Genomic DNA, 22082 nt, shown 5'->3' with positions numbered 1-22082 from the left:
GTAAAAGTAATGACACTCTTTGAGGAAAAACAAGCAGAATATGTCCCGCATTCTATATACATCTCTAATGCCTTGAAAGACTGGCAAAACTCAGTGGTGGGTAAGAGTCTGGTTTCCTCACTGGATGCAATGAGAATGGGTATTATATGCAACTGATGAATCACTAAATTCTACCTCTGAAACCAGCAGTACATTATATGTTAATCAATTGATTAAAAAAAAAAAGAGTCTGGCTTCCTGTATTGGTGCTTTCATCTGTATCTGGCTATGCATTTTCTCTCCAAAGCTAAGCAATTAGTTTTAGAATCTCTTTAGTTACCAAGTATTTTTTTTTATTTGCTCATCTGAAAATTTCTTCCACAGGAGCAGTTTCTAAATATTTTGAAGCTGTATATTGATTTTTTTTAAAGATTTTATTTATTTCACAGAGAGAGAGATCACAAGTAGGCAGAGAGACAGGCAGAGAGAGAGAGGAGGAAGCAGTCTCCCTGCTGAACAGAGAGCCCGATGCGGGGCTCTATCTCAGGACCCTGGGATCATGACCTGAGCCGAAGGCAGACGCTTTAACCCACTGAGCCACCCAGGCGCCCCAAAGCTGTATATTGATTTTTAAACTTAAAACATTTTGTCTTTATTCACACATCTAATAATTATTTAGTACTCTTACATATATATCTCATATATGTCAGGCTCTGTGCTAGGCATGCTCTCTCTCTCTCTCTCCATATATATATATATATATACATACACTGGCCTCTGTGCTAGTACTATTTTATATATAAATATGATATATATATATATATATATATATATATATATATATATATCAGCCTCTGTGGGATTGCAGATCACACCTGGACAAAGTTTTTTCCTTCGGTGAATTTATACCTATACACATATAATTATAGAAAGGTTAAACATCCAGTCATACAAAGACAAAAATTAAACATATAATTTTACAAAGGTTCATAATTACAACTGATAAGACTGTGGAGGAAAATATATAATAAGTACAGAGCTATCTTGAACTGGGAAAGGAAGGGAAATGACATTTAACTGGGACTTGAAGTACTGGTTGGAACACAAGGTAATGGGGGGTGAGGAGCTGGAAAGTATGTACAAAGGAACTGGAGGAAGTGGAAGGTCAGGTCTTGACATTGGGAAACCATAGGGAGAGTCGAGTAAGAAGAGAATGGACTGAAAGCGTTATGAGCCAGCATATCTAGGGCTTTGGGATTATTGTGGATGATGTCGGGTATTATTTTATGAAAAGCAGGGACATCCATAAAGTTTTCAGCTAGAAAGTGACATGAGTGGATGTGTGTTTTTCAAGAGAACTTCAGGCTGGCTGTCCTGTGGAGAGTGTCAAGTAGGGAAACACAACGGGAGACAGGGTGACACTTCTGGTGATGATGGTGTTAGTGGATTTGGAGATGAACAAATGGATTCACTTATGAAGGAATATTTGAGAGGGAGAATGGACAGAGGATGGTGACTGACTGAAGAACCCTTAGAAACCCACTCAGAACTCGCCACCACCTGTATTTTACTATTATCTATGAAGTTCCAAGTCAACTCTAATAGGATGGTGGAAATACTAAATAAAGGCATGCAACTGTGCCTTTCTTGCCTTCAGTGACATGAGACTGGTAGCTGGAAATCAGCCAAATTTGCAATATTTAAACTACAAAAATTGGTAAAAGGTATGAATCAAGGCCTTCCCCTCCCCAACAGCCAGTAACTAAATACTTGCCACCACATCACTAAGAGACCGCTGGGTAAGTATGTCTGGCCCCAGTAGACAGATCTGCACTGGAGATACTCCTGTGGAAGGAACCAGAACATGCATGTGGGGTGGTGGGTTCGTGGACTTACAACAAGGCCCCACACTTCCGGACGTCCCCGTGTTTGGTTTAATGCTTTCCTGTTGCCATCTTGATATTCTTAATTTTTGAACAAGAGGCAGCAAGTTTTCATTTTGTGCTTGGGTGGTATAGGTGGTAGAGGGGTTTGGGTTGTCTGGGGGTTGCTTGGTTTACCACCTTCTTTCCCTCAAAAGGTATTCTGCCTTATTTCCTTATTTGGTAGCATATTTGCACAGATCTCCCCATTCAATCCCTTAACCTGTGGGTTCTTACAACTGGCTCACAGAATTCCCTTCTCTTTTCTCTCTGTATTATTCTCTTCTCTTTGGTCTTCTTTGGAAAACTGTGAACTCTCCAGACATGAACGTATTAGGTAACCTTAATAAAAATGTTTCTGCTCCAGATTGCAATGTTTTACGCATTCACCTTTTAGATTCATAGGACATGGTGGTCAAGAAAGTTCTGGAATCACAGAGAAGGAGGCCTGAACTTTTGTGTGTGACCCGAGGTTAAGTTTCTTCGGTTTCCTCATCAGAAGAAAAGAATAATGTATACTTCTGAAGGTTATTATGAGCATTCAAGGAGACAGTGTAATAAAGATCCTAACGCAGTGCTGGCTACATAGAAAACATTCCATTAGGAATGTTTTAAAACATTATTAAATGTTATTATTTAATAATAACATTATTAAATATAGTATTATTTTATTTATATTTATTTGTTTATTGTATTATATTCATCTATATAATATATTTATTTTTATATTATATATTTATTATTTTATATACCTTATTTTATATGCAATGTATATAATAATATACATTATTAAATATATTATGTATATTATATATATTATCAATGCTACTTCTGTTCATATATGATGCGTTAGGAACAGTCAGTAATGAAGTCTGCACACAGCAAGGAGAATTCAAGGACACTTTTCCTGGCTTCCCAATACGTATGTCCCGGAGTGGCTTGGCCAACACTCAAGATACCGCAGGCGGCCGTCTTCACCGCTGTGTCACCAACCTCTAGCGTAGCGCGTGGCACACAGGGGGCGTCCGTTCAAGTTAGGACTGCGCGGTAACGCCACCGGGCGCCCCTCCATCCCCCCCACCCCCGCAAACCCCGACTTCTCCACTGTCTCTGGGGAGGCCCGGGCAAAGCCTGAGGGACCCGGGCGCGCGCCAGGACTCGTTGGCGGACGCGGCCCCGCGCGTGGCTGCAGTCGCTATGGAAACGGCGAGAAGTAACAAGTCCATCCCTCCCCCCGCCCCCGGGGGGTGAGGGAGGCCCGCGGAGGCAACGGCAGCGGAGGAACAGCGGCGGAGCCGCGCCGCCCCCGAGTTCAGCGCGGTGCCAGCCGAACCGCCGCGCCGCGCCCCCGCCCGGCCCTCGCCCTCCCCCAGCCGGCCCTCGAGTGCCGCCAGGTACCCCCGCGGGGGCCGCGTCCCCGGGGACCCCACCCGCTGCCTCCCGCCCTGGGACCCGGTGGCGCGCCGCGGGGTTCAAACGGTACCCGGGGACCTTCGCCCGCGCTGGCGCTGCTGGTCGCCGGAGGGGTCGGGGGTCCCGGAAGCTCGAGCCTCCCCCGAGGTCCCCCTTTTCTCCCTCAACGCACATTAGGGTATTATTTTTCGGCAAATAAGCATGTGGGCAATTCGAGCCAGACCCTCCATTGCTTTCATTTGGGGAGCAAGCAGGAGAGGAAGGGGTGAGGGGGCCGAGCGAGAACCCGCAAGCGTGTGCGAGAGTCCCGCGACTGGGAAGTGAGACGCGGAGTTGGCGCGTCCTCGCCCTTCGCGTGTGCGTGGCCGCGCGCGCTCCTCTCCCTGCGGCGGCCCCGCGGCTCCCCCGCGTGAAGACCCTCGCGCGCTCGCGTCCCGGGGCGGCTCGACCTGGGCTCTGCCCGGAGCGTGCGAAGCAGGGGTGCTGCGCGCACGGCGAGCGCCGATTGGCTGTGCGGACTGTGGGGAGCCCGCCGGACGTGCACGGCGCGCCCCGCAGCCCGCAGGGTCTCCGCAGGGTGAAGCCGGGCGCTCAGTCCGCGCTCCGCCTTTTTTTTTTTTTTCTTTCTTTCTTTTTTTAACCGCGGGCTTGCGTGTTTCGCGTTGGTTTCAGCAGGCGACCCCGCGGGGTGCGCGCGGCGAGGCGTCTGGGCAGAGAGGCACCTCCCCTGAGAAGCCCGCAGGGCGGCGTCCCGCGGGGAAGATGAGCGGCACCGGCGCCAGGTCCAGCCACCTGTCCCAGCCCGTCGTGAAGACCGTGCTGGTGTACCGCAACGGGGACCCCTTCTTCGCGGGGCGTCGCGTCGTCATCCACGAGAAGAAGGTGTCCAGCTTCGACGTCTTTCTGAAGGAGGTGACGGGCGGCGTCCAGGCGCCCTTTGGGGCGGTCAGGAACATCTACACCCCGCGGAGCGGGCACCGCATCCGCAAGCTAGACCAGATCCAGAGCGGGGGCAACTACGTGGCCGGGGGCCCGGAAGCCTTCAAGAAGCTCAAGTGAGTCCGTCGGTCCCCTCCGCCCGCCGCTGAAGGTCTCACCGAAGGGCTCGGGTCGCTTGAGCAAAGGAGGGAGCCCCACCTCGCCCACCCGCCGGGTGTCCAGGGGCTGGGGCTGCGCGGGTGGATGCCTCTCCGGGCTCCCCGCTGCGGCTGGGGAGGGGGCTTATGTGTGCCTGGGGAAGGAATTTCGCTTGGGTAGCAGGAGGAACAGGAATCTTAGAAAAGTATTCAGTGACCAGACTGGACACTTGAGCGTTTTCCGTTTTTTTTTTTTTTTTTTTTCCTTTTTTTTTTTTTTTTTTCTTTCCTCTTGTTTTCTTTTTTCTTTTTCTTGGCACCTGTTTTTTGAGTTTAAATAACGACTTCTTAAAAATTATTTTAAACCATTGGATAGTATGTAATCACCAGAGGAGAAAATTGCTTTCTACCCTTCCCCTCACCCCACCTGCTTAAATTCTTCCAAATTTTCATTTCAGGCAGAACTGACCACGCCCCCACTGCTGTGACCCTCCTCCCACCCCCGCATGTTTACGCTACTAGCATAATGCTTGGAAGGGCTTATTGGCTTATGGTATCTGCCTGTATGTCTGTCTGTAGGTACTCAATGGCCAGACCTTCAAGCGCTGGGGGTCAGTCTGCTTATTCCCAGTTCCCGGCAGAGAGCTCACTCCTACAGGCGGTCAGTGAGTTCGCAAGCTGTGCGTAGATCTGCGAAAAGAGCAAAGATGAGCTAGATGTGACTCCTTGTCTTGAAGACTTTGAGATCTAGCAGGAGAGAGACCACATGCACACTGATCATTTTAATGCAACGTAGAAAGGAAGAACCGGGATTAGAAAAATAAAATCGTGTGGAAGTTCACAGTTGAGGGACATTGTTTCTGGGGGGGGGGGTGTTGGAGGATAGGTAGGATTTAATATTCCACAGGATTTTTTTTTTACAACTTTATTGAGATATATTTCTCACAACATAGACTTTACTTATTTCAGTCATCTGTAGGAGGTTCATGGGAGTTGTGCAACCATCACTACGAACTAATGTTAGCACATTTCCAGCACTCCAGAACAAAACCCCAGTTTCCCTTTCTCCCCATCCTCTGGCAATTGCTGATCTACTTACTCTCTGTGTCTGTGGATTTGTCCGTTCTGGACAGTCATACCGATGGAATCATACAATATGTAGCCTTTGGTGTTTCTGGCCTTTTTCACTTGGCATGAAGTTTCCCAGGCTCACCTAAGTTGTAATGTGTATCAACACTTCATTCTTTGTCTTGTTGAAGAATATCTCGTGGTTATGGATATGCCACATTTTGGTCATCCATTAATAGGCATGTGGGTTTTTCACTTTGGGCTATTATGAGACAATGCTGCTGTAGGGAATTGTGTACAAGTTTTCATTTTCCTTGGTTATGTACCTAGGAGTGGAGTTACTGGATCGCATGGAAACTTTATGTTTCATAGTTGTTAATATAATGTTTTCATTGAAATCTGGCTTGGGTCTCAGGATAGCAAAAACGTATCCTTACTGCCAAGTCTAGACTTGTGAATTCTAATTTTCACTATATAGAAATATTTTCCCAAATATCCCTGATGTCACATTCACTTTTCTTTTCTGAATCTGCTTTAACCGAATTTTGAGTGTTCTGCTTTTTTTTTTTTAGCTCTGCTAGACATTGTTTTTAATGAGAGAGGACAGATGCATTTGGAAACCTCCTTCAGCACACTTTGGCTAACTAACTTCATGGATAAGAACTAGATGGAGCCATGTGCTTCAAAGATACTTAGCACTTAAAAATCAGGAGACATGAAGCTGAGCTGCTTCTTAGCTGTGTGTCTTTGGGCAAGGCACTTGCCTCAGCAAGTCAGCCTCCTGATACCTACAAGGAGCATAAGCATGCTTGAATCGTGGTGGTGTTAGGAAAGTGAGTGCGATAGATGTGAGCAGGCTTTGTACACATCAAAATGTCGTAGAATTACAAAGGGTCACTATGTCCATGTACAATACATGTTTCGTCATATATCTTGTTGGTTTTTTAAAAAGATTATTTATTTATTTATTTGACCCAGAGAGGGAGCTCAGAAGTAGGCAGAGAGAGGGGGAGGCAGGCTCCCCGCTGAACAGAGAGCCCAATGCAGGGCTGGGTCCCAGGACCCTGAGATCATGACCTGAGCCAAAGGCAGAGGCTTAACCCACTGAGCCACCCAGGCCCTCCAGGTCTAAGACTCACTTTTGTAACTCCTATTCTCTTTTGTTTATTTGGCCCTAACAACTCAAAAGATAAAAACAGGTCCAGTTCCAAAGCAAAGAGGAAGTGTACTTCAAGTCATTCTTTATATGGATATAAGAGATTTGCATGGTAATCTTTACTTTTAATTCATATACAAACCCCCCCCCCCCCCCGAATTTGTTATAACAGTTTCCATGGTTAGTTTTCCATGCTGACAGGTGAACAGTTTATTTATTTCTGTTCGAGTAGGGGTATCTATGGTTATAATGATAAGCCCTGAAGATTTAAATGCTGAATATGTTGGAAGCTTAGCAGTCACAAGTTTACACAACAGATGGGGCAACTGGCCGAAGAAAAGAAAGCCCAGAAAATATCGAGGGTAATTTATGTCATTTGGACCCTAAACGATGTTGGGGAACTTAGCAATGGTAGGGAAAAATACTCAAATGAAAATGATCAACTTCCTTCTTGAATTTCTTTGACTCAGGGTTTTCCTAAAATTTTTGAAACCATAGTTAAACTTGAGGTAGCTATTCAACCTTTATTTTATAGCAGAGAATTCTAGAGATAGCTATTTTCCTTAAAGCTTTTCTGTGTGTTTTTGGAAGTTGACTCTACTTCATTAATTTTGTGGGTCTGAGATCACTTTTCTGCAAATGGCAGTTAAGCTGTTTTGCTCTTATGTCAGAAATCAGTCCCCGCAGATTTGCAAAAGAGCCATTTTATTGCTAAACGGAGGGAGTTTTGCACTGTCTTACGTAAACACAGTTCATGTAAGAAAAATGTAAATTTCCAGTGGTACTGATTAACTAAAGTGTTCTATCCAAAAATGCAAACAACAGTAACAAAACATAGATAAAATTAATTCTAATATAAACTCTGTTTTTGGCAACTCGGCACTGATGGCAGGTGAGGTATCTTTGCTCTATGGTTATATATTAAAGGCTAGATTTATACTTATTTTTATATTAAAAGATTTATTCACCACCTGCTACGTGTGAAGGATGGTGGAACCAGATCGCAGTGATGGCCTCGGGGCTCAAGGTTGACACAAGTGTGTGGCTTTCAGGTTGTACTCACACCATAGCTAAAGAAGGATCACTAGCTAATATTAGACCAAGTAGTAATTTAGTAATAGGGGTCTCAAGAGGTTAACGAGGTCATCATATGCATTTTAGCTGAACCAATGCCTAAACATCCCCGTGGCTGAGCATTTCTGTATCATGAAAGTGTTTTCATAAGGAAGAAGATTCCCCCCCTTCACAGATGGTCTAATGCATGCTGTCAGTACTTCCTTTGTTGTGTTTTTTGTTTTGTTTTTTAGATTTTATGTATTTATGAGAGAGAGAAAGAGAGAGCGAGAGAAAAATCTGAAGCAGACCCCAAGCTGAGCCCAGAGCCTGATGTGGGGCTCGATCCCAGGATTGTGAGATCATGACCTGAGCCCAAACCAGGAGTTGTCAGATGCTTAACTGACTGAGCCACCTGGCACCCCAGTACTTTGTTTTGACCTAAAAGCTGTGACAAATGAAACTGTTAAGGAACTGTACACACAAACCACTTTTTCTATCAAAAAGTTAAGTGTCTGTTAAGTGTCTGCCTTTGGCTCAGGTCATGATCCAGGGTCCTGGGATTGAGCCCCGCTTCGAGCTCTCTGCTCCATGGGAAGCCTGCTTCCCCCTCTCCCACTCCCCCTGCTTGTGTTCCTTCTCTTGCTGTGTCTCTGTCAAATAAATAAGTAACTAAATAATCTTAAAAAAAAAACAACGGTGTAAGAATTAATAATACTGCATAGATAGTCAGGGGCCAACCATTGTGGGAAAAAACCTTCCCTCAAAGAAGTGTGTGTTTCTAAGACTTCAGTGTCACTGACGTTGGGCGAAGACATGGATGGGCTCTGGTGGGTGACGCTCGGGGCAGTTCCTAATTCCCTCATTGCTTTTAACCGGTAACTAACTATTGATTTTTGCTTTAGGCTCAAGCATTGCCTATGCTTGCTTTACATCTTAACAATTTTTAATAAGAAATTTACATAACTGACTCAAAAGCAATAAAAGGAACCTTACTGTTTTGTTTTCCTCCCCCAGTTACTTGGACATAGGAGAAATGAAGAGGAAACCTATGGAAGTTGTTAATACAGAGGTAATGCCAGTGACACTTGGAAGACTCCAGTAAATCACAATGCCATTTTTGTATTTCTTACTGCGTATCTTAGAACTTGGATGACATTCTAATCATTTATAGACAAAAGTATACATTTTTCAGTCTTTTGTTTTTGCTATAGCTAAAGAATGACCGCTGGTTAGAATCAGTAGCAAGTAGTACAAAGTATATCAGTGCACTGGTTTGGGATGGAATTTTATATGAAGGATACACAACTGTTCCAGGTCGGCCACCTTGCTGGAAATTGGTGACCAAGGCCAAATTTCTGCGCTGGAATTTGAGGTGTGTGAGTTCTTTAAACGTGAGCATTTATTTCTCTGGGCTCTAGGTGTCTGAGGAGGACGTTGGCAAGGTGCAACAGATGTGCAGTACATTTTTTGATAACCCTTTCTTAAAAAGATCATCCTTGGGGGAAGTGTTCCCAAGGGTTCTCATTTAAGTGCCCAGTGTTCTGCTGAAGAGCAGTAGCGCTTAGTGTCTCTTACCTGCGGGTCTGTGCACCTGCCCCCGGACAAGATTCTGACTGGTGGTGCGCATCTTACCTGTGAGAAACCCACCCCTTCCTTCTGACTAGGAGACTGCGTTTCTTCCGCTCTATTTCTCCCTGGTGATTCCCTCGTCTTCTTTCTTCCAACTGCATAGACCCTGCTGTCGCCTTCCATTTTTTCTCAGCCCTTCCCCACAAAGCCTTCCAGAAGAGTAAAGAGAAAGAAGTGGAAGAAATTTGGGCATGCCGGGGAGATGGGAGAGGTGGCAGGAAGCAGCGTGTCTGTGCTCCTCGACTCCCCAAGCCCCGCTCCTCCCTGAGGCCCGCAGTCCCCCTTCTGTCCTCCAACCCTATCTCCCAGTCTAGACATGGAGGCATTCATCCCCCTCCCCTTGCATTCTCCGGTCTCGATTTTCAACACAGAGACCTCCCTCCCAAAGTCCACACCAGGACCCACCAAACGCCCACTTTGCGCAAGAGGAGCCCCTCCTTTCACTGCCAGAAAGGGAGAGTTTTGGGGTTCCTGGCCTCCCCAAAGGGAAGTGTGAATGCATTTTCTCATCAAGATAGCACTTGAACTCTCAGTTCTACTGTATTATTCCTGTTTGAAGGAAAGGACTAGATTTCTGAGCTGTTCTGAGAACCTGCTGTGTGTGTAATTCCTACTGGGGGATGTACCTCTCTTTTCCACGACTGATGTACAATCAAACTTTTAGAATGCAACAAGTTTAAGGTTAGAGGACTATCTGTGTTCAGAATTTGAGAACAGGCTTGACGGACACCGGCCTTTCATAGAAGCCACAGATGCTTTTTTCTTGATCAGAGGTGGTGATTTCATTTAGCATTTGTGTCTACCAAGAAAAGGTGACACCCTTTTGTCAAAGGCTATGGATGACCCGCTGTTGTTTGGAAGAAGGTAACATATCTTATCCCCAGTCCCAAGGAAGGGTTCAGAGAATTCTTGAAGTGGGTCTAGAACATGGTTACGTGGAATCGGAGGGTGAACAAGTAGGTTCAAGGGGGGATCTGCCCGTGCAGTAGGAACACAGACCATGCTTATTCAGAGATGTTCCGGTATAAAGGGTGAGTAACGTTACTTATCAAAATTGGGGTATTTCCCTCAAAACTGAGATTATGTCATACTGTCCATATTGTCTGTGTTGGGCTTAACAGAGACCATCCCACCGGGGCATCAGTCTGTTATCCTTGTTGCTAATCCCCAGCCCGTGTTACTCCTAGAAAGACCCTTTGTAGTTCAGAAGCGTTCTGCTGGGTGTGTGGCTTTGTGTCCTAGGCGCTGCGGGCCATTTGTGCACGTGGTAGGAAGCCTGGCCAGTGGGCGCTGGGAGTTAACAGCATTCCTTCCCGTCTCCCAGAGCTCCCGCACCCAGGTCCACAATATGATCTGGATGTTCTCTAGCTAGTTAATAATTTAGATACAATGGTATCCACTAGCTGACCACAGGTCACAGCAATGAGACTATGCGTGTCACCTTGACATTCGAAGTCCTTCTGTGGTTTCCGTCGTTGCTTTTCTGTTCCATGAGGCTCATCTTTGAAGAGACACTGAAAGGACAGCCAGGCCTGTTCCTCTTGCTCTTGGTGGCCATATCACCAGGACAGAGAAAGGCAGAACTCTACCGGGCCTCTGTCACTAACCCCAAAGAAGTGCACGATCTTATCTGGCCAACACCTCAGACGGCAGGAGGAAAGGGGGGAGAAGAAAAAAGAGATACGTCTTAAATACTGAGAAGGCATCTCTGTGGGGGTTAGCCCCTGCTCCAAGATGGGGCAGCACGGTGGGTGCAGAGCAGATGTCCCTTGTCTGCCTCTCTGTGGGTCTTTCTTTTGCTGATATCCAGATAAAGGAAGCTTCTAGACCAGGTGAACTCATGCTCCCAGTCCTCAGGAATTTTCTATAGCTGTCTTCTCATCTTTCTTCCGACACTCCCTCCATCAGTGGGGGTCTTCATAGAGATGGGTTGCTCATCTTCTGACCTTGGCAGCTCATCTCTTATTTATGCCTTCCTGGTCCTCTCTTTGCTTCCTTCTCCCCTCCTCTCAGCCCAGGTGCAGATCTCTTGTGATCCTTCCACATTCCAAGTTAACTCACCAGCTTTTTTCTTTCCTCTGCCACCCAGGCCAGCTGTGTTTCCTCTGCCCTCCGGTGCTAGAAGCCTCTAATCTGCACAAAGGGTGCCTCTCCCAGTGCTTACCAGCCCCACTGTGCTCTGGCCCTTTTGCTTTCCTGAAGGAGTTTCTCCTTGTTTCTGCACCTCATCTGCTTTGCCTTCACGGGACTGGACGCCTGTACCTCGCAGCACGTTGACAGGGCGCTGGGGGCAAAGTTCAGCAAGACACACAGAGCCTCTCACCCCCGGGAATTTAGAGTCTTGCTGAAAAGACAGATGTATGCCCATCTAGTACCAGACCGTGAGTGATTGCATTTGATAGGGTTTTGATCCAGTTTGTGTGGAGCTTTTGAAGGGGTCTTGACTCCATCATGTTGCAGCAAAGGCTGAACCGTGGCTGTTCTGTGTTTCCCATATAAATGGGATGTTACAGAAAACCTAAAGCACTTCATGGCCAACTTCTGTTTAGATTTTGTTGTGGGGATAAAATTAGCTGTCGTTGAGCCTTTGTGTGATACGGTATCGTGTCTCCAGTGTCATTTGGAGCCGAATGAAATGAATGTTATGACTTCACGAGGATTTATTGGCCGCCTGCTGTGTGCTAGGCTTTGTGCTTGTCCCCTGGGAGCCCAGCAACAAGGCGCTGTCCTCATGGACTAGACCACTCTCTAGCCTCTCTTGCTTGCTCGGATGGATTTTAACTCCATTGGCAATGATCTTTGTTGAAGAACTTGTACATTTGTTTGATTCAAGGCCCTCATTTTGAGGGCTGAGTGGTTTTTGAACTGGGTATCAGACTTCCCCATTATTAAAGGTATCTTGGTCTCCCAGGCCAGTTCAGGCTTGGGCCTTCGACCTTCCTTCTCCGCCTCCCCTGTCTTCTTCTCCCTGTGTCTGGTTCTTCCCTGCTCTACCCCGAATGCAAGTGTCCATCGACGTCTAAAGCAAAACAGCCAGAGCCTTCTTTTCTTGACTCTTGCCACTCAAGAAAGTTCTCAGAGTCAGCAGAAAAGATCATTTTTGCCCATTTCTCACATTCCTATTTCTGAAAAAAATGAAGGATCTGTTTGGGTTTCTCCTGTGCGAGCGGAGGCAGTAGACACACGTGCACCTCACGACCAGCGGACGAACGATCAGGCTTGTCTTGGTCTGAGTAATGTGCCCACGAAAAACGTCTGCTCCCTATAGTTTTGAGAACTGGGGCCTTAAAGAGAAGTCTGCCAGTTAAACTCTGAACTAGGACCCTAGCGAACTCCTTCCCGAGGAAGTGGGGTCCTCCTTGTTGGATGGGCCATCAGGTTGAATTCTCTCTCTTTTTCTTTTTTTAAAAAGATTTTATTTATTTATTTATTTGAGAGAGAGAGAGAGAGAGAGCATGAGAGGAGGGAGGGTCAGAGGGAGAAGCAGACTTCCTGCAGAACAGGGAGCCCGATGCAGGACTTGATCCCGGGACTCTAGGATCATGACCTGAGCCGAAGGCAGTCACCTAACCAACTGAGCCACCCAGGCACCCTGAATTCTCTTGAATCCACATCCCTCATCTTGGATGTTCAATTATGGAGAACTGGGGAGAATTCTGTTTCTTCTTAGTGGGGAGGAACACTCGCAAGGGCCCCTGAGAGACATGAGAGTTGGGATGAGAGATTTCGGGAATATCAAAACTGACAAGTTTGGGGTAAAGGGGGTTGCGCATACTTAAGGTAGGTTCCTCTGGGGCATAGCTTTAAGGTTTTGAATATAATTCTTAAAACTTCATACTTCAGCTTAATCATTAGGTATAATCTCTAATGAAACATACTATGAGAGTTGCTACTTAAAGGCTTTTGGTTGGAAATGGGATTCTAGGCATTAAATGGGGGTATAATTATTAACCTTGCTGAGGGGAAGACATGGGGCTTTCTGATTTAACTCACTAATCTTTAGCCTGGGAATTCTGGGTTCAAAGGGGGAACTGCAATATAGTAAAAAGTCCCAAATATTTCTTTCTTTAACTTAGGGAAAGATTTCCAGATTATATTAGACAGGTTTACTAATTCACTGAAGAATCAAAGAAGGTAAAACCCACATCTGTGAGATCTTGCAGTGATAATCGAGGCCCCTCCCCAGTCTTCTATTTCTTACCTTCCCCCGCCTCTCTAATGTAACTGCTAAGTCAGAGGTGTTTTTCCAAGGATAGTAAGTGCCCGTCAGTGGTCATGGTGATTCCAAGGTGAGTATGACCTTGTCAGGGCTCTATGAAGACAAAATTGTATATTAAAAAACCAACTGGTTATACTTCATTTCCCTTTCACACTTTCTTGTTTTACTTTTTTTTCTCAGTATTGAGCTGTGTACGTGTGTGTGTTGGAACAAGAGTGGGAAAGAAGTGTTTATGTCAATCGGGAAAACATTGGTCTAATGAAAAGTATCCATTAATAACCCTACTCAGCTCTGATCCAAAGGTAAAGGATTAGTGATTTTAGTTTGTCCATTAGCCCGAATCATGACTTTTGTTCCAAATATTTTGTATTTTCTATTTGGCATTTAGACATGATTTTTAGGAGATTGAGTGTGAAAGAGAAAGACATGTAATTAGAAAATGTGTAATTTTAAAATTTATGGTAATAAGCTGTTCTAAGCAAAGGCAGACCTAAAATAAACATTTGGAAAATAATTACCAGCCATTTAAGAAGAAAACAGAAAAAGTATCTAATAAAATAAATTGCTAACTAAATGTATGTGTTTTAAAATACCACTTAATTGAAGTGTCAAACTGTTCATAATAAAACACTTAAGCACCCACTATACAACAAAACCTACTGAACAGAGAAAGACTTCTTGTTCTTATACTGCATGGGATTCAGACACATAAAAGATGAAATTTTAGGAATGTGCACTAGGATTCTGCCACGGTATACCAAGCTTCTAGTTGTGCACTTACTCGAAAATCAATACTTAGTTTCATGTTTTAGGATAATCATTAGAAGGAGCTTATTGAGTTTTATGCTAAGGTCGAAGGGACTATTCATGATGGATGTCGGAATAATCAGGAAAGCATGACTAGACAAATAGCAAAATATAGCCAATGAAGGCAAATAAATTCTGCTCAGCCATTTATTGAATACTGCCCAAGAATGCTTTCACATTTTCTCAAGATTTAGCAAGAGCCTGCTGACTGCCAGCCAGGGGGCTAGATTCCGGCCATACAGACATAAAAAGACCCTTACCATGTGCAGATCAGAAAATAGGATAAGGTAATTGTTGTAGGAGGATGCTGGAAAGAGTTTGAAGAGATAAGATGCACTAAAAAGAAGAAAAAGATTGAAATATAATACCAGCGATATTGTTATTATATTATATTTACCCTTGTTATTCCAAGAGGAGAAAATGATTTATTTAGACCTAATTCTTAACTGGCTTCAGTACTTACAAAGAAGGTGGAAACTAGCTCTTCTCCATCACAGCTGCGTACCAAAAGGGGGAAACAAAATCAAACTACAGGGTGAGGGGCTGAAGAATTTAAGTCAGATTGGAAGAAAACTTCTTAAGAAAATTGGTGATGACTACCAAGCAGTTATTGAAAGAGTAGGTCGTGTCTCCTTTCCACCTGTTTCTAACGACAGACCCATTCTTCTGACTTGCATACCAAGATGGCGGAGCCGAGTTGAGATTGCCATGAGGTTCAAAATGCGACTCCAATCCAGGTTTTGCAGGAGCCTTCCTGGGAGACTAAGGAAGACCGTGCTTGGGTTGTCATGCCCTCCACGGAGGGGGCCGTGTGTGGGAGAGGGCTGCTGGAGTGAAGGTACCCCATCATCTTGGACAGATAGAGCAACCATCCTGAGAGATGTTTCAGGGTTTTCCCCCCACAGTGTACATCTGGGAAAAAAACCCCAAGAGGGTGGTATGTGAAAGGAATAAGAGAAGTGAAACTCAGAGGAATCAGTGACGAAAAACAAGCATATAACATCATCTGTGATGATACACGGATTTTTGATTATGGTATTAAAGCTTGTCAGTGTATGCCTAATTTTAAATTTTATTTCCCTTTAGTTTAGAGCAAATTCTGTGTGTGTGTGTGTGTGTGTGTGTGTGTGTGTGTGTTTTCTCTTTTATTCTCACATGGGCTACTTGTAGAAGCTTTGTTTCAAAGACGTCTTGGGCATCTTGGTCGTTTCAAAGCCCTTGGACGTCTGCCGGTGGATTAGCATGGAAATGAAGCCAGGGACTTGTGCTTGGACCCTATGGGCCTCTTAGTTCTACTGGGTCTGTGCCCCAGACTGACCCCCAGACAGCCCCCGGCCCTCTCAAGTGTGGTGCTGGTGAAGGCATGGGTGAGAGTGTATGTGTAATTTAGCTTACCTCTATCACAGTGCTGGAAAAACACCTATAAAGTTCTCTATCTCGAAGGTAGGTCACAGGCTAATAGTCTTATCTTTATATACAAAATAACAGATTTCAGCCTACTTCAAAATGGATGGATGGCAGTGTTTTTTTAAGATAGGGTTATTGGGGTGCCTGGGTGGCTAAGTCAGTTAAGTATCTGCTTCTTGATTTTGGTTCTGGTCTTGATCTCAGGGTCACAAGTTCAGGCCCCACATTGCGCCCTATGTTGGGCTTCCCACTCAGTATGGAGACAACATTAAAAAAAAAAAAAAGGCTATTTATTGGCATTTGGTTGATTTCAGCAGGAAGTACAGAGGTGGTGTGCCTTGGTGTCTGGCTTGGTCAACAATGCGAATTTCGTTTATCATTGTGAAAGCCTCCTTTATAAGCAGCCGCCCAGATCAGGCTCAGATGTCATCGCATGATTGCATAGTTGGGATGTTTGGTTTGTTGAAACAAGGTTGGTTTCAGCCCACCTGGTAGCTGGGAAGTGGGAAGTGATTGTGGGAGAGAGAAAACCAAATTGATTCGGCATATTTGCAGTGTCTAATGTTTAACCTGGGACATTTCTGTCTAGGAAATTTCTGACGGCCACCTGTGCTGCTGGGTGTGTGTCTCATCTTGATCTTGAGTTTCAGAGACTTAGGAACTCCCATGGCCATCTTTCCTGTTTCAGGTTATACAACCTAATGTAACCAGGCTGCTGACTTGCAGACATTTTACAAAACAAATCATCTAATATAACCCATACTGTAAAGTGTACGTTGATGGGTCAAAGGCCGTCTTCGCAGCCTGTTTTCCTAGATGGGAACAGATCACTAGATTTCCAGTGCTGCAAGGCTTGCAGTAGTGAGTAGGGGCTCTCCCACCGCTGCTTTTGAAAACTGGATGAAAAAAGTGATTGGAAATCTCAACTTTAAATTATATATTATATATATTACTATGTGTACGTATTACTATAGCTTTTAGTACGGCTTTTGCAAGTGGAGAGCTTTTTTTCTCATGACTGCTCCATTGGCTGATACTTAATTGAGTCAAAGAGTATATGGAAATTGAATTAAATTACCTTTCTGTGAGGCAGTGCTTCTCCTGGTCAGACTGCTGTTCACTTGTGTTATTCCGGCTTCAGTTAATTTATCAATAATATGGATTAACCTTGGCTCTTCCCAACTGGTGGTCATGCGATGGGTGTGGATATAATGGCGTGCCGGGGATGTGATCTGTTCCTGGCAACTTTCAGCATTTTAACTCGGTGACTTGTCATTTATTTCTAAACTCTCCTCGCCTCCCCCACCTTCGTAATTCACCTGTTCCCCTATAACCATGGTCAAATTATAATTCTCCATTTGGGAATTCCCTTTGCTCTACTTTCTGGTACCAAGTCAGTAGGGTTGAGTGCATCCAATTTGGTGGCAGTAGGACATGCCCAGTGCCTACGATAAACGTATTCATTCGCAGGCAGTCCTGGCTAGACGTGTACCTGTAATCTGGTAACAATGTTGCTTTAGCTTGTGTGTTCCAGATACCAGGTGGCCACTGTGAGTTATAGGCAGAATCATGAAATCACCACGGCAGTCTTCTCGTGCCCCATCTAAGCAGTCCTAAAGACTTTGGAGCAGATGGCTGTGTTTCCAGGGTGTGGGAAGGGGGGTCTGGAGGTGAATTGCTCTGTGTCTCTGCTGTTATTTTTGTCTTCCTTTCACGGAGGAGAAAGTTGGGAGCTTAGGGAATGACACCGATCGCAAGTTTTATGGATCTTTTTGGTAGTAAAAAAAATTAATATCACAAATCTTTTCATCCAAAAAAAAAAAAAAGTATCGCGCCCCAATTCATGTGCTAGGCATCCTGCTACATTGGGTTTACAAGGGCAGGGAAACCAGACAAGGTCATAGCCTTCAGGAAGCGGATTGTTCAGTGGAGGCCGACAAGCTGTCAGAACAGAGCACGCAGCCCAGGGGACGTGGGGTGCAGGAGGGGCGGTGACCAGAGCCAGGGGGCTCCTGAAACGTTTCCTGGAAGAAATGGCATTTCAGTGGAGACCTGGAGGGATGAGCGGGTGTCAGCCAGGCCGGCAGGGGAGGAGGAGGTCCCAGCAAAGGGAGCAGCCTGTGTGAACCTCTGCAGATGAGGGAACGTGGGGCGCCTTCCGAAACTCACACCAGTTCTATGTGGCTGAAGCGTGGAAAGGCATGGGGGGTGGCAGGGAGGGGTTGGGGATAAGTGATAGGTGAGACTCAGGAGGTAGAGGGGATCCAACGATAAAAGGTTTTTAAAGGAGCTTTGGTGTTCTTCTAAAACCATTGGAAGTTATAGAAGGGGTTCAGCAGGGGGTTGACAAGATGACCCTTGCTGCCCCAGCAAGGCAGGAGGTGGGGAGACCACTTAGTGGAGAGGACCATGGTGCTCGCGATCGGGGAGGCGGAGGAGAGGGTAGAGGGACCGGATTTGAGAGGCAGGACTCTCCTGGAGAGAGCTTGGTGGATGATTCTCGGATTTCTGGCTCTGTCAACAGGATGCATGGTTCTGTCATCAGTGGGAAGACAGAGTCCCCTTCGTGGAGACAGGGAGAATAGTTTGTTTTGTTTTTCAAAGATTTTATTTGTATAATTTAGAGAGAGAGAGTGAGGCGAGGGGCAGAGGAGGAGGGAGAGGGACAAGCAGACTCCACACTGAGTGTGGGGCCTGACGTGGGGCTCGATCCCACGACCCTGAGATCATGACCTGAGCCGAAACTAAGAGTCAGATATTGAACCGTCGGAGCCACCCAGCATCCATGAACCCCCGCCCCCAGCTTTTTTTTTTTTTTTAAATAACCATGACATCCAGAAATATTTGAAGTCTTAACTGTTTAGACATGGAGCCAACCCAAATGTTGGGAGTTGAACAAAACCAGAGCCCGCCGTGGGGAGAGAGGGAGAAAGAGAGAGAGAGAGTTTCTTCACCATGTGCTTACTAGTGTTCCAAGCCCCTCACAAAGATTGTCTAACTCAGTCCTCACATCAGTAATGATTGTTACTATTCCCTTTTTTAAAAAAATTATTTTTACTTTTTAGAGATTTTTATTTATTTATTTGACAGACGGAGATCACAAGTAGGCAGAGAGGCAGGCAGACAGAGAGAGGGGGGAGCAGGCTCCCCGCTGAGCAGAGAGTCCAATGTGGGGATCATAACCTGAGCCAAAGGCAGAGGCTTTAACCCACTGAGCCACCAGGCGCCCCTACTGTTCCCTTTTGCAGAGGAAGAAGCTGGTGAACAAGACATGGTCCCACAGAGCTCATAGCCGAGAGGCACCAACTGTGTCTTGTTTGGTTTTGAGAGGGTGATGAGACGGTGAAGAGTCTTACTTATTGATTACGCTTTGCTTTAATGATGACAGGGAAGAAAAGATACATAAAGAAGACTACCGTTGGGAAGTGAATCCAGAAAAGGGGCACAATTTTCTTTCAACATCCTTCACACTCTTTAACAAGTTACCGTTAATCACAGGATCTTGCCTGGCATTATTTTAGTTGTGGTCTCAGGGGACTGTTTTTTTTTTTTTTTAAACCTTTGCTAATATTCCCTCTAGGACAGGATATTTATGTTGAATATTTCCAATACAGCACTTGAAATGGCTTTGGCATGTCTACTTATAAAACGGCTCCCCCAGGAAACCTAAAATATTTTTACATGGAAATTTACCACAGGGCGCAAAGAGGTTAGAGAAGGAGACATGGAGCCAAGAACCATGGATGAGTTTTTAATTGTCGTCGTGTTTACTGCTAAAGGGCCGTTCAGTCTCTAGCAGACATTCCGACCTGATGTGTAGCGTCACGGCTAAGAGAGCAGCCTTCGGGGTGGGTGGAAGGAAGGACCGGAGGCATCTGTGTCCGACCCGAATTGCATTTTCCCCCCACGAGATCTCAAGGTGTAATTCACCTGATCTCTGCGGACCTCACTTTCTGAAATGTCAAAATAATAGGACCTCTTCAAAGAATTGTGGCGGAGATGAGAAGCCCGTAGACCGGCGTTATGCTCTCCGCACTGTGCCAAGTGCATAGTTTGAACTTGGCCGATGGACATTGTGCCTGGCGGCTGTCGTGTCTGTCAGGGCTCCGTGGGTTGAGCAGCTGGGCAGTGGAATAAGCCGTCGCACTCGCTGCTTTTCCGGGCTGTGGCCTGAAGGGGAAAATGTAACCGAAGTTGCTTGGGGACGACCCACCCATCACGGTGCTGCGGGGTGCTTCTCTCTCCCTCTGACTGGGGTGCCCCAGACTCCATGCCTGATCAACAGTTGGGGTGATCATTTTATAAATACATGAACTCGCTTGTTTGTGAGGCTGAGTCTCGGCATTGTTCTCCCGCAACAAAACTTAATAGCATCGACAGTGATTGACTTTGCTTTTGGGTCCTGGGTGTCAGGAGGTCAGGGAGGACCCAGCAGAGAGCGCTTTCCTCTGCTTCAGTGTGTCTGGAGTTCAGGCTGTAGGCTTGAGAGCTGCGCCGGGGTCCTTGGCAGGCTTGTTCCCTCGCGTGAGCGTAGCTAAGGTCACCAGCGGGGCTTTAGTTCCTCCGCACCTGCCCTGTCCCATGTGGTCTCCTTGCGGGGCTAGATGGACGGAGCATCTTTACAGGGTGGTGGCAGGGTGCTGGGGACAAGTAGGGAGAGGGAGAGACAGAGCCCGAGAGACAGGGCAGGGGAGGGAGACGGGGAGAGAGGGAAGGAAGAAGGGGGAGGTGGCGAGAGAAGAGGGGGAGGGGGAGAGGAGAGTGTGTGGGGGGGACTGGGACTGGCAGAGGAGGGGATGGAGAGAGAGGGAGACTCAGCGTCATTTCTACCTCCTTCTTTTCACTCCAGTCAGCGTTAGGTCCTGTCCAAGGTTTTCAGGGAGGAAACAGATTTTACCTCTTGATGGGGAGTGGTGAGATTCTAGACAAAGCGGGCCAGAAATATTGCTGCGGCCATTTTTGGAAGATACGGTCTGCCACCCTGGACAGCTCTTTTTTTTTTTTTTAAAGATTTTATTTGTTTATTTGACAGAGAGATCACAATAGACAGAGAGGCAGGCAGAGAGAGGGGGGGGGTGCAGGCTCCCCGCTGAGCAGAGAGCCCGATGCAGGACTCGATCCCAGGACCCTGAGATCATGACCCGAGCCGAAGGCAGCGGCTTAACCCACTGAGCCACCCAGGCGCCCTGGACATCTCTTTTGCTCACAGCATCTCGATATGCTCATTGCCTATCTTCAGACATCCGTGGGGTTGATGAAACCCCTGTGAATGAGCACACAGGCTCTCCTGTCTCTCTCCCCCCTCCTCCTCTCTCCTTTTAGCATCCTGAAGGGCACAGTATACCCTTTTTTCCCCGACTGGAAGACATTGTAGAAGGAGACATTCCCTGGTAATATGACAAAAGTAGTTCCCTGTTTCCCACAGATAGCGTATAAGTGATGGTTTAGAACGTCCTGTGAGTTGAAGGTCTTCATCTATTTATTCCAAGCACGACTCCAAACAAGTATGCGTCTGTTTCATTCGTCATGGAAACCGCGTAAGGATTTTTTATTCCCTAATTGACGGGAGGTACATTTTCCTTTTCAGAAGCTGATGCATGTCAATTGTCATTGAAAGAAATTGATAGGGATTTTCCATGGAATTACCCCACAAAGCCATTTCTGTCGAATCATTTGCACATGGGGGGAGGTCTGCCCCTTCCCTTTGATGTTCCACCGTCCTGTCCTCATGCCTTATGTCTCCATACTGGGTTACTCACCGGGGAAGAGAGCCGGGCAGTCCTTAGGAGCTTATGATGTACGCAGATGGTGCTGAGAAAGGTTAGAAGACCCGAGAAACAACGCTCAGCCAAGACTTGGATTCTGAAATGGCTGGGTGCGTGTCGGAAGGCTGAGGGAGGGAAACCGAGGGAAATGATCAGTCCCCAGACGGGATTCCCTTCCCGTCTTCACTCAGGTAGGAAAGAGCTTGTAGACTGGGTGAGATGACAGGAGTTGCTTGAGTAAAAGATGGGAGGGACACGGGTCGGGGCGCCGATGGAGGTCACGGGTCGGGGCGCCGATGGAGGTCCGCTTGGATCGGGGAAAAACAAAGAGCCTCTTATTTCAATATTCCTTTTCTCCCCAAATGTTGTACTTGCGGAGAAGAGAAAAATGCTCCAGTTGCTTTTCACCATGATTCGTTTTGATGATTAAAATACCTGGTTTCGGGCACCTGGGTGGCTCAGTGGGTTAAGCCGCTGCCTTCAGCTCAGGTCATGGTCTCAGGGTCCTGGGATCGAGTCCCACATCGGGCTCTCTGCTCAGCGGGGAGCCTGCTTCCCTCTCTCTCTCTGCCTGCCTCTCAGCCT

At 46.3% G+C, this 22082-nt stretch overlaps 1 protein-coding gene across 3 annotated transcripts in view; it reads left to right on the top strand.

Annotated features, from left to right (window-relative positions):
* The first annotated feature begins 3035 nt into the window (after positions 1-3035).
* The window catches only part of DCDC2 (doublecortin domain containing 2), a 134641-nt gene continuing 115594 nt past the window's right edge, over positions 3036-22082 (top strand). Inside the window, exons 1-3 of one of the 3 annotated variants that reach the window (XM_059399541.1) lie at positions 3036-3295; positions 3990-4369; positions 8685-8739. In XM_059399541.1, coding sequence (XP_059255524.1) covers positions 4077-4369; positions 8685-8739 — 348 coding nt within the window. In that variant the 5' untranslated portion in view covers positions 3036-3295; positions 3990-4076. Of the gene's footprint in view, positions 3296-3337; positions 3493-3986; positions 4370-8684; positions 8740-22082 lie in introns of those variants that run through there. The other 2 variants (XM_059399542.1, XM_059399540.1) reach the window with 2 other exon arrangements.

This window comes from Mustela nigripes, chromosome 5 (assembly GCF_022355385.1).
Source record: "Mustela nigripes isolate SB6536 chromosome 5, MUSNIG.SB6536, whole genome shotgun sequence".
NCBI lineage: Eukaryota > Metazoa > Chordata > Mammalia > Carnivora > Mustelidae > Mustela > Mustela nigripes.
This window is presented reverse-complemented; position numbering and strand designations above follow the sequence as displayed.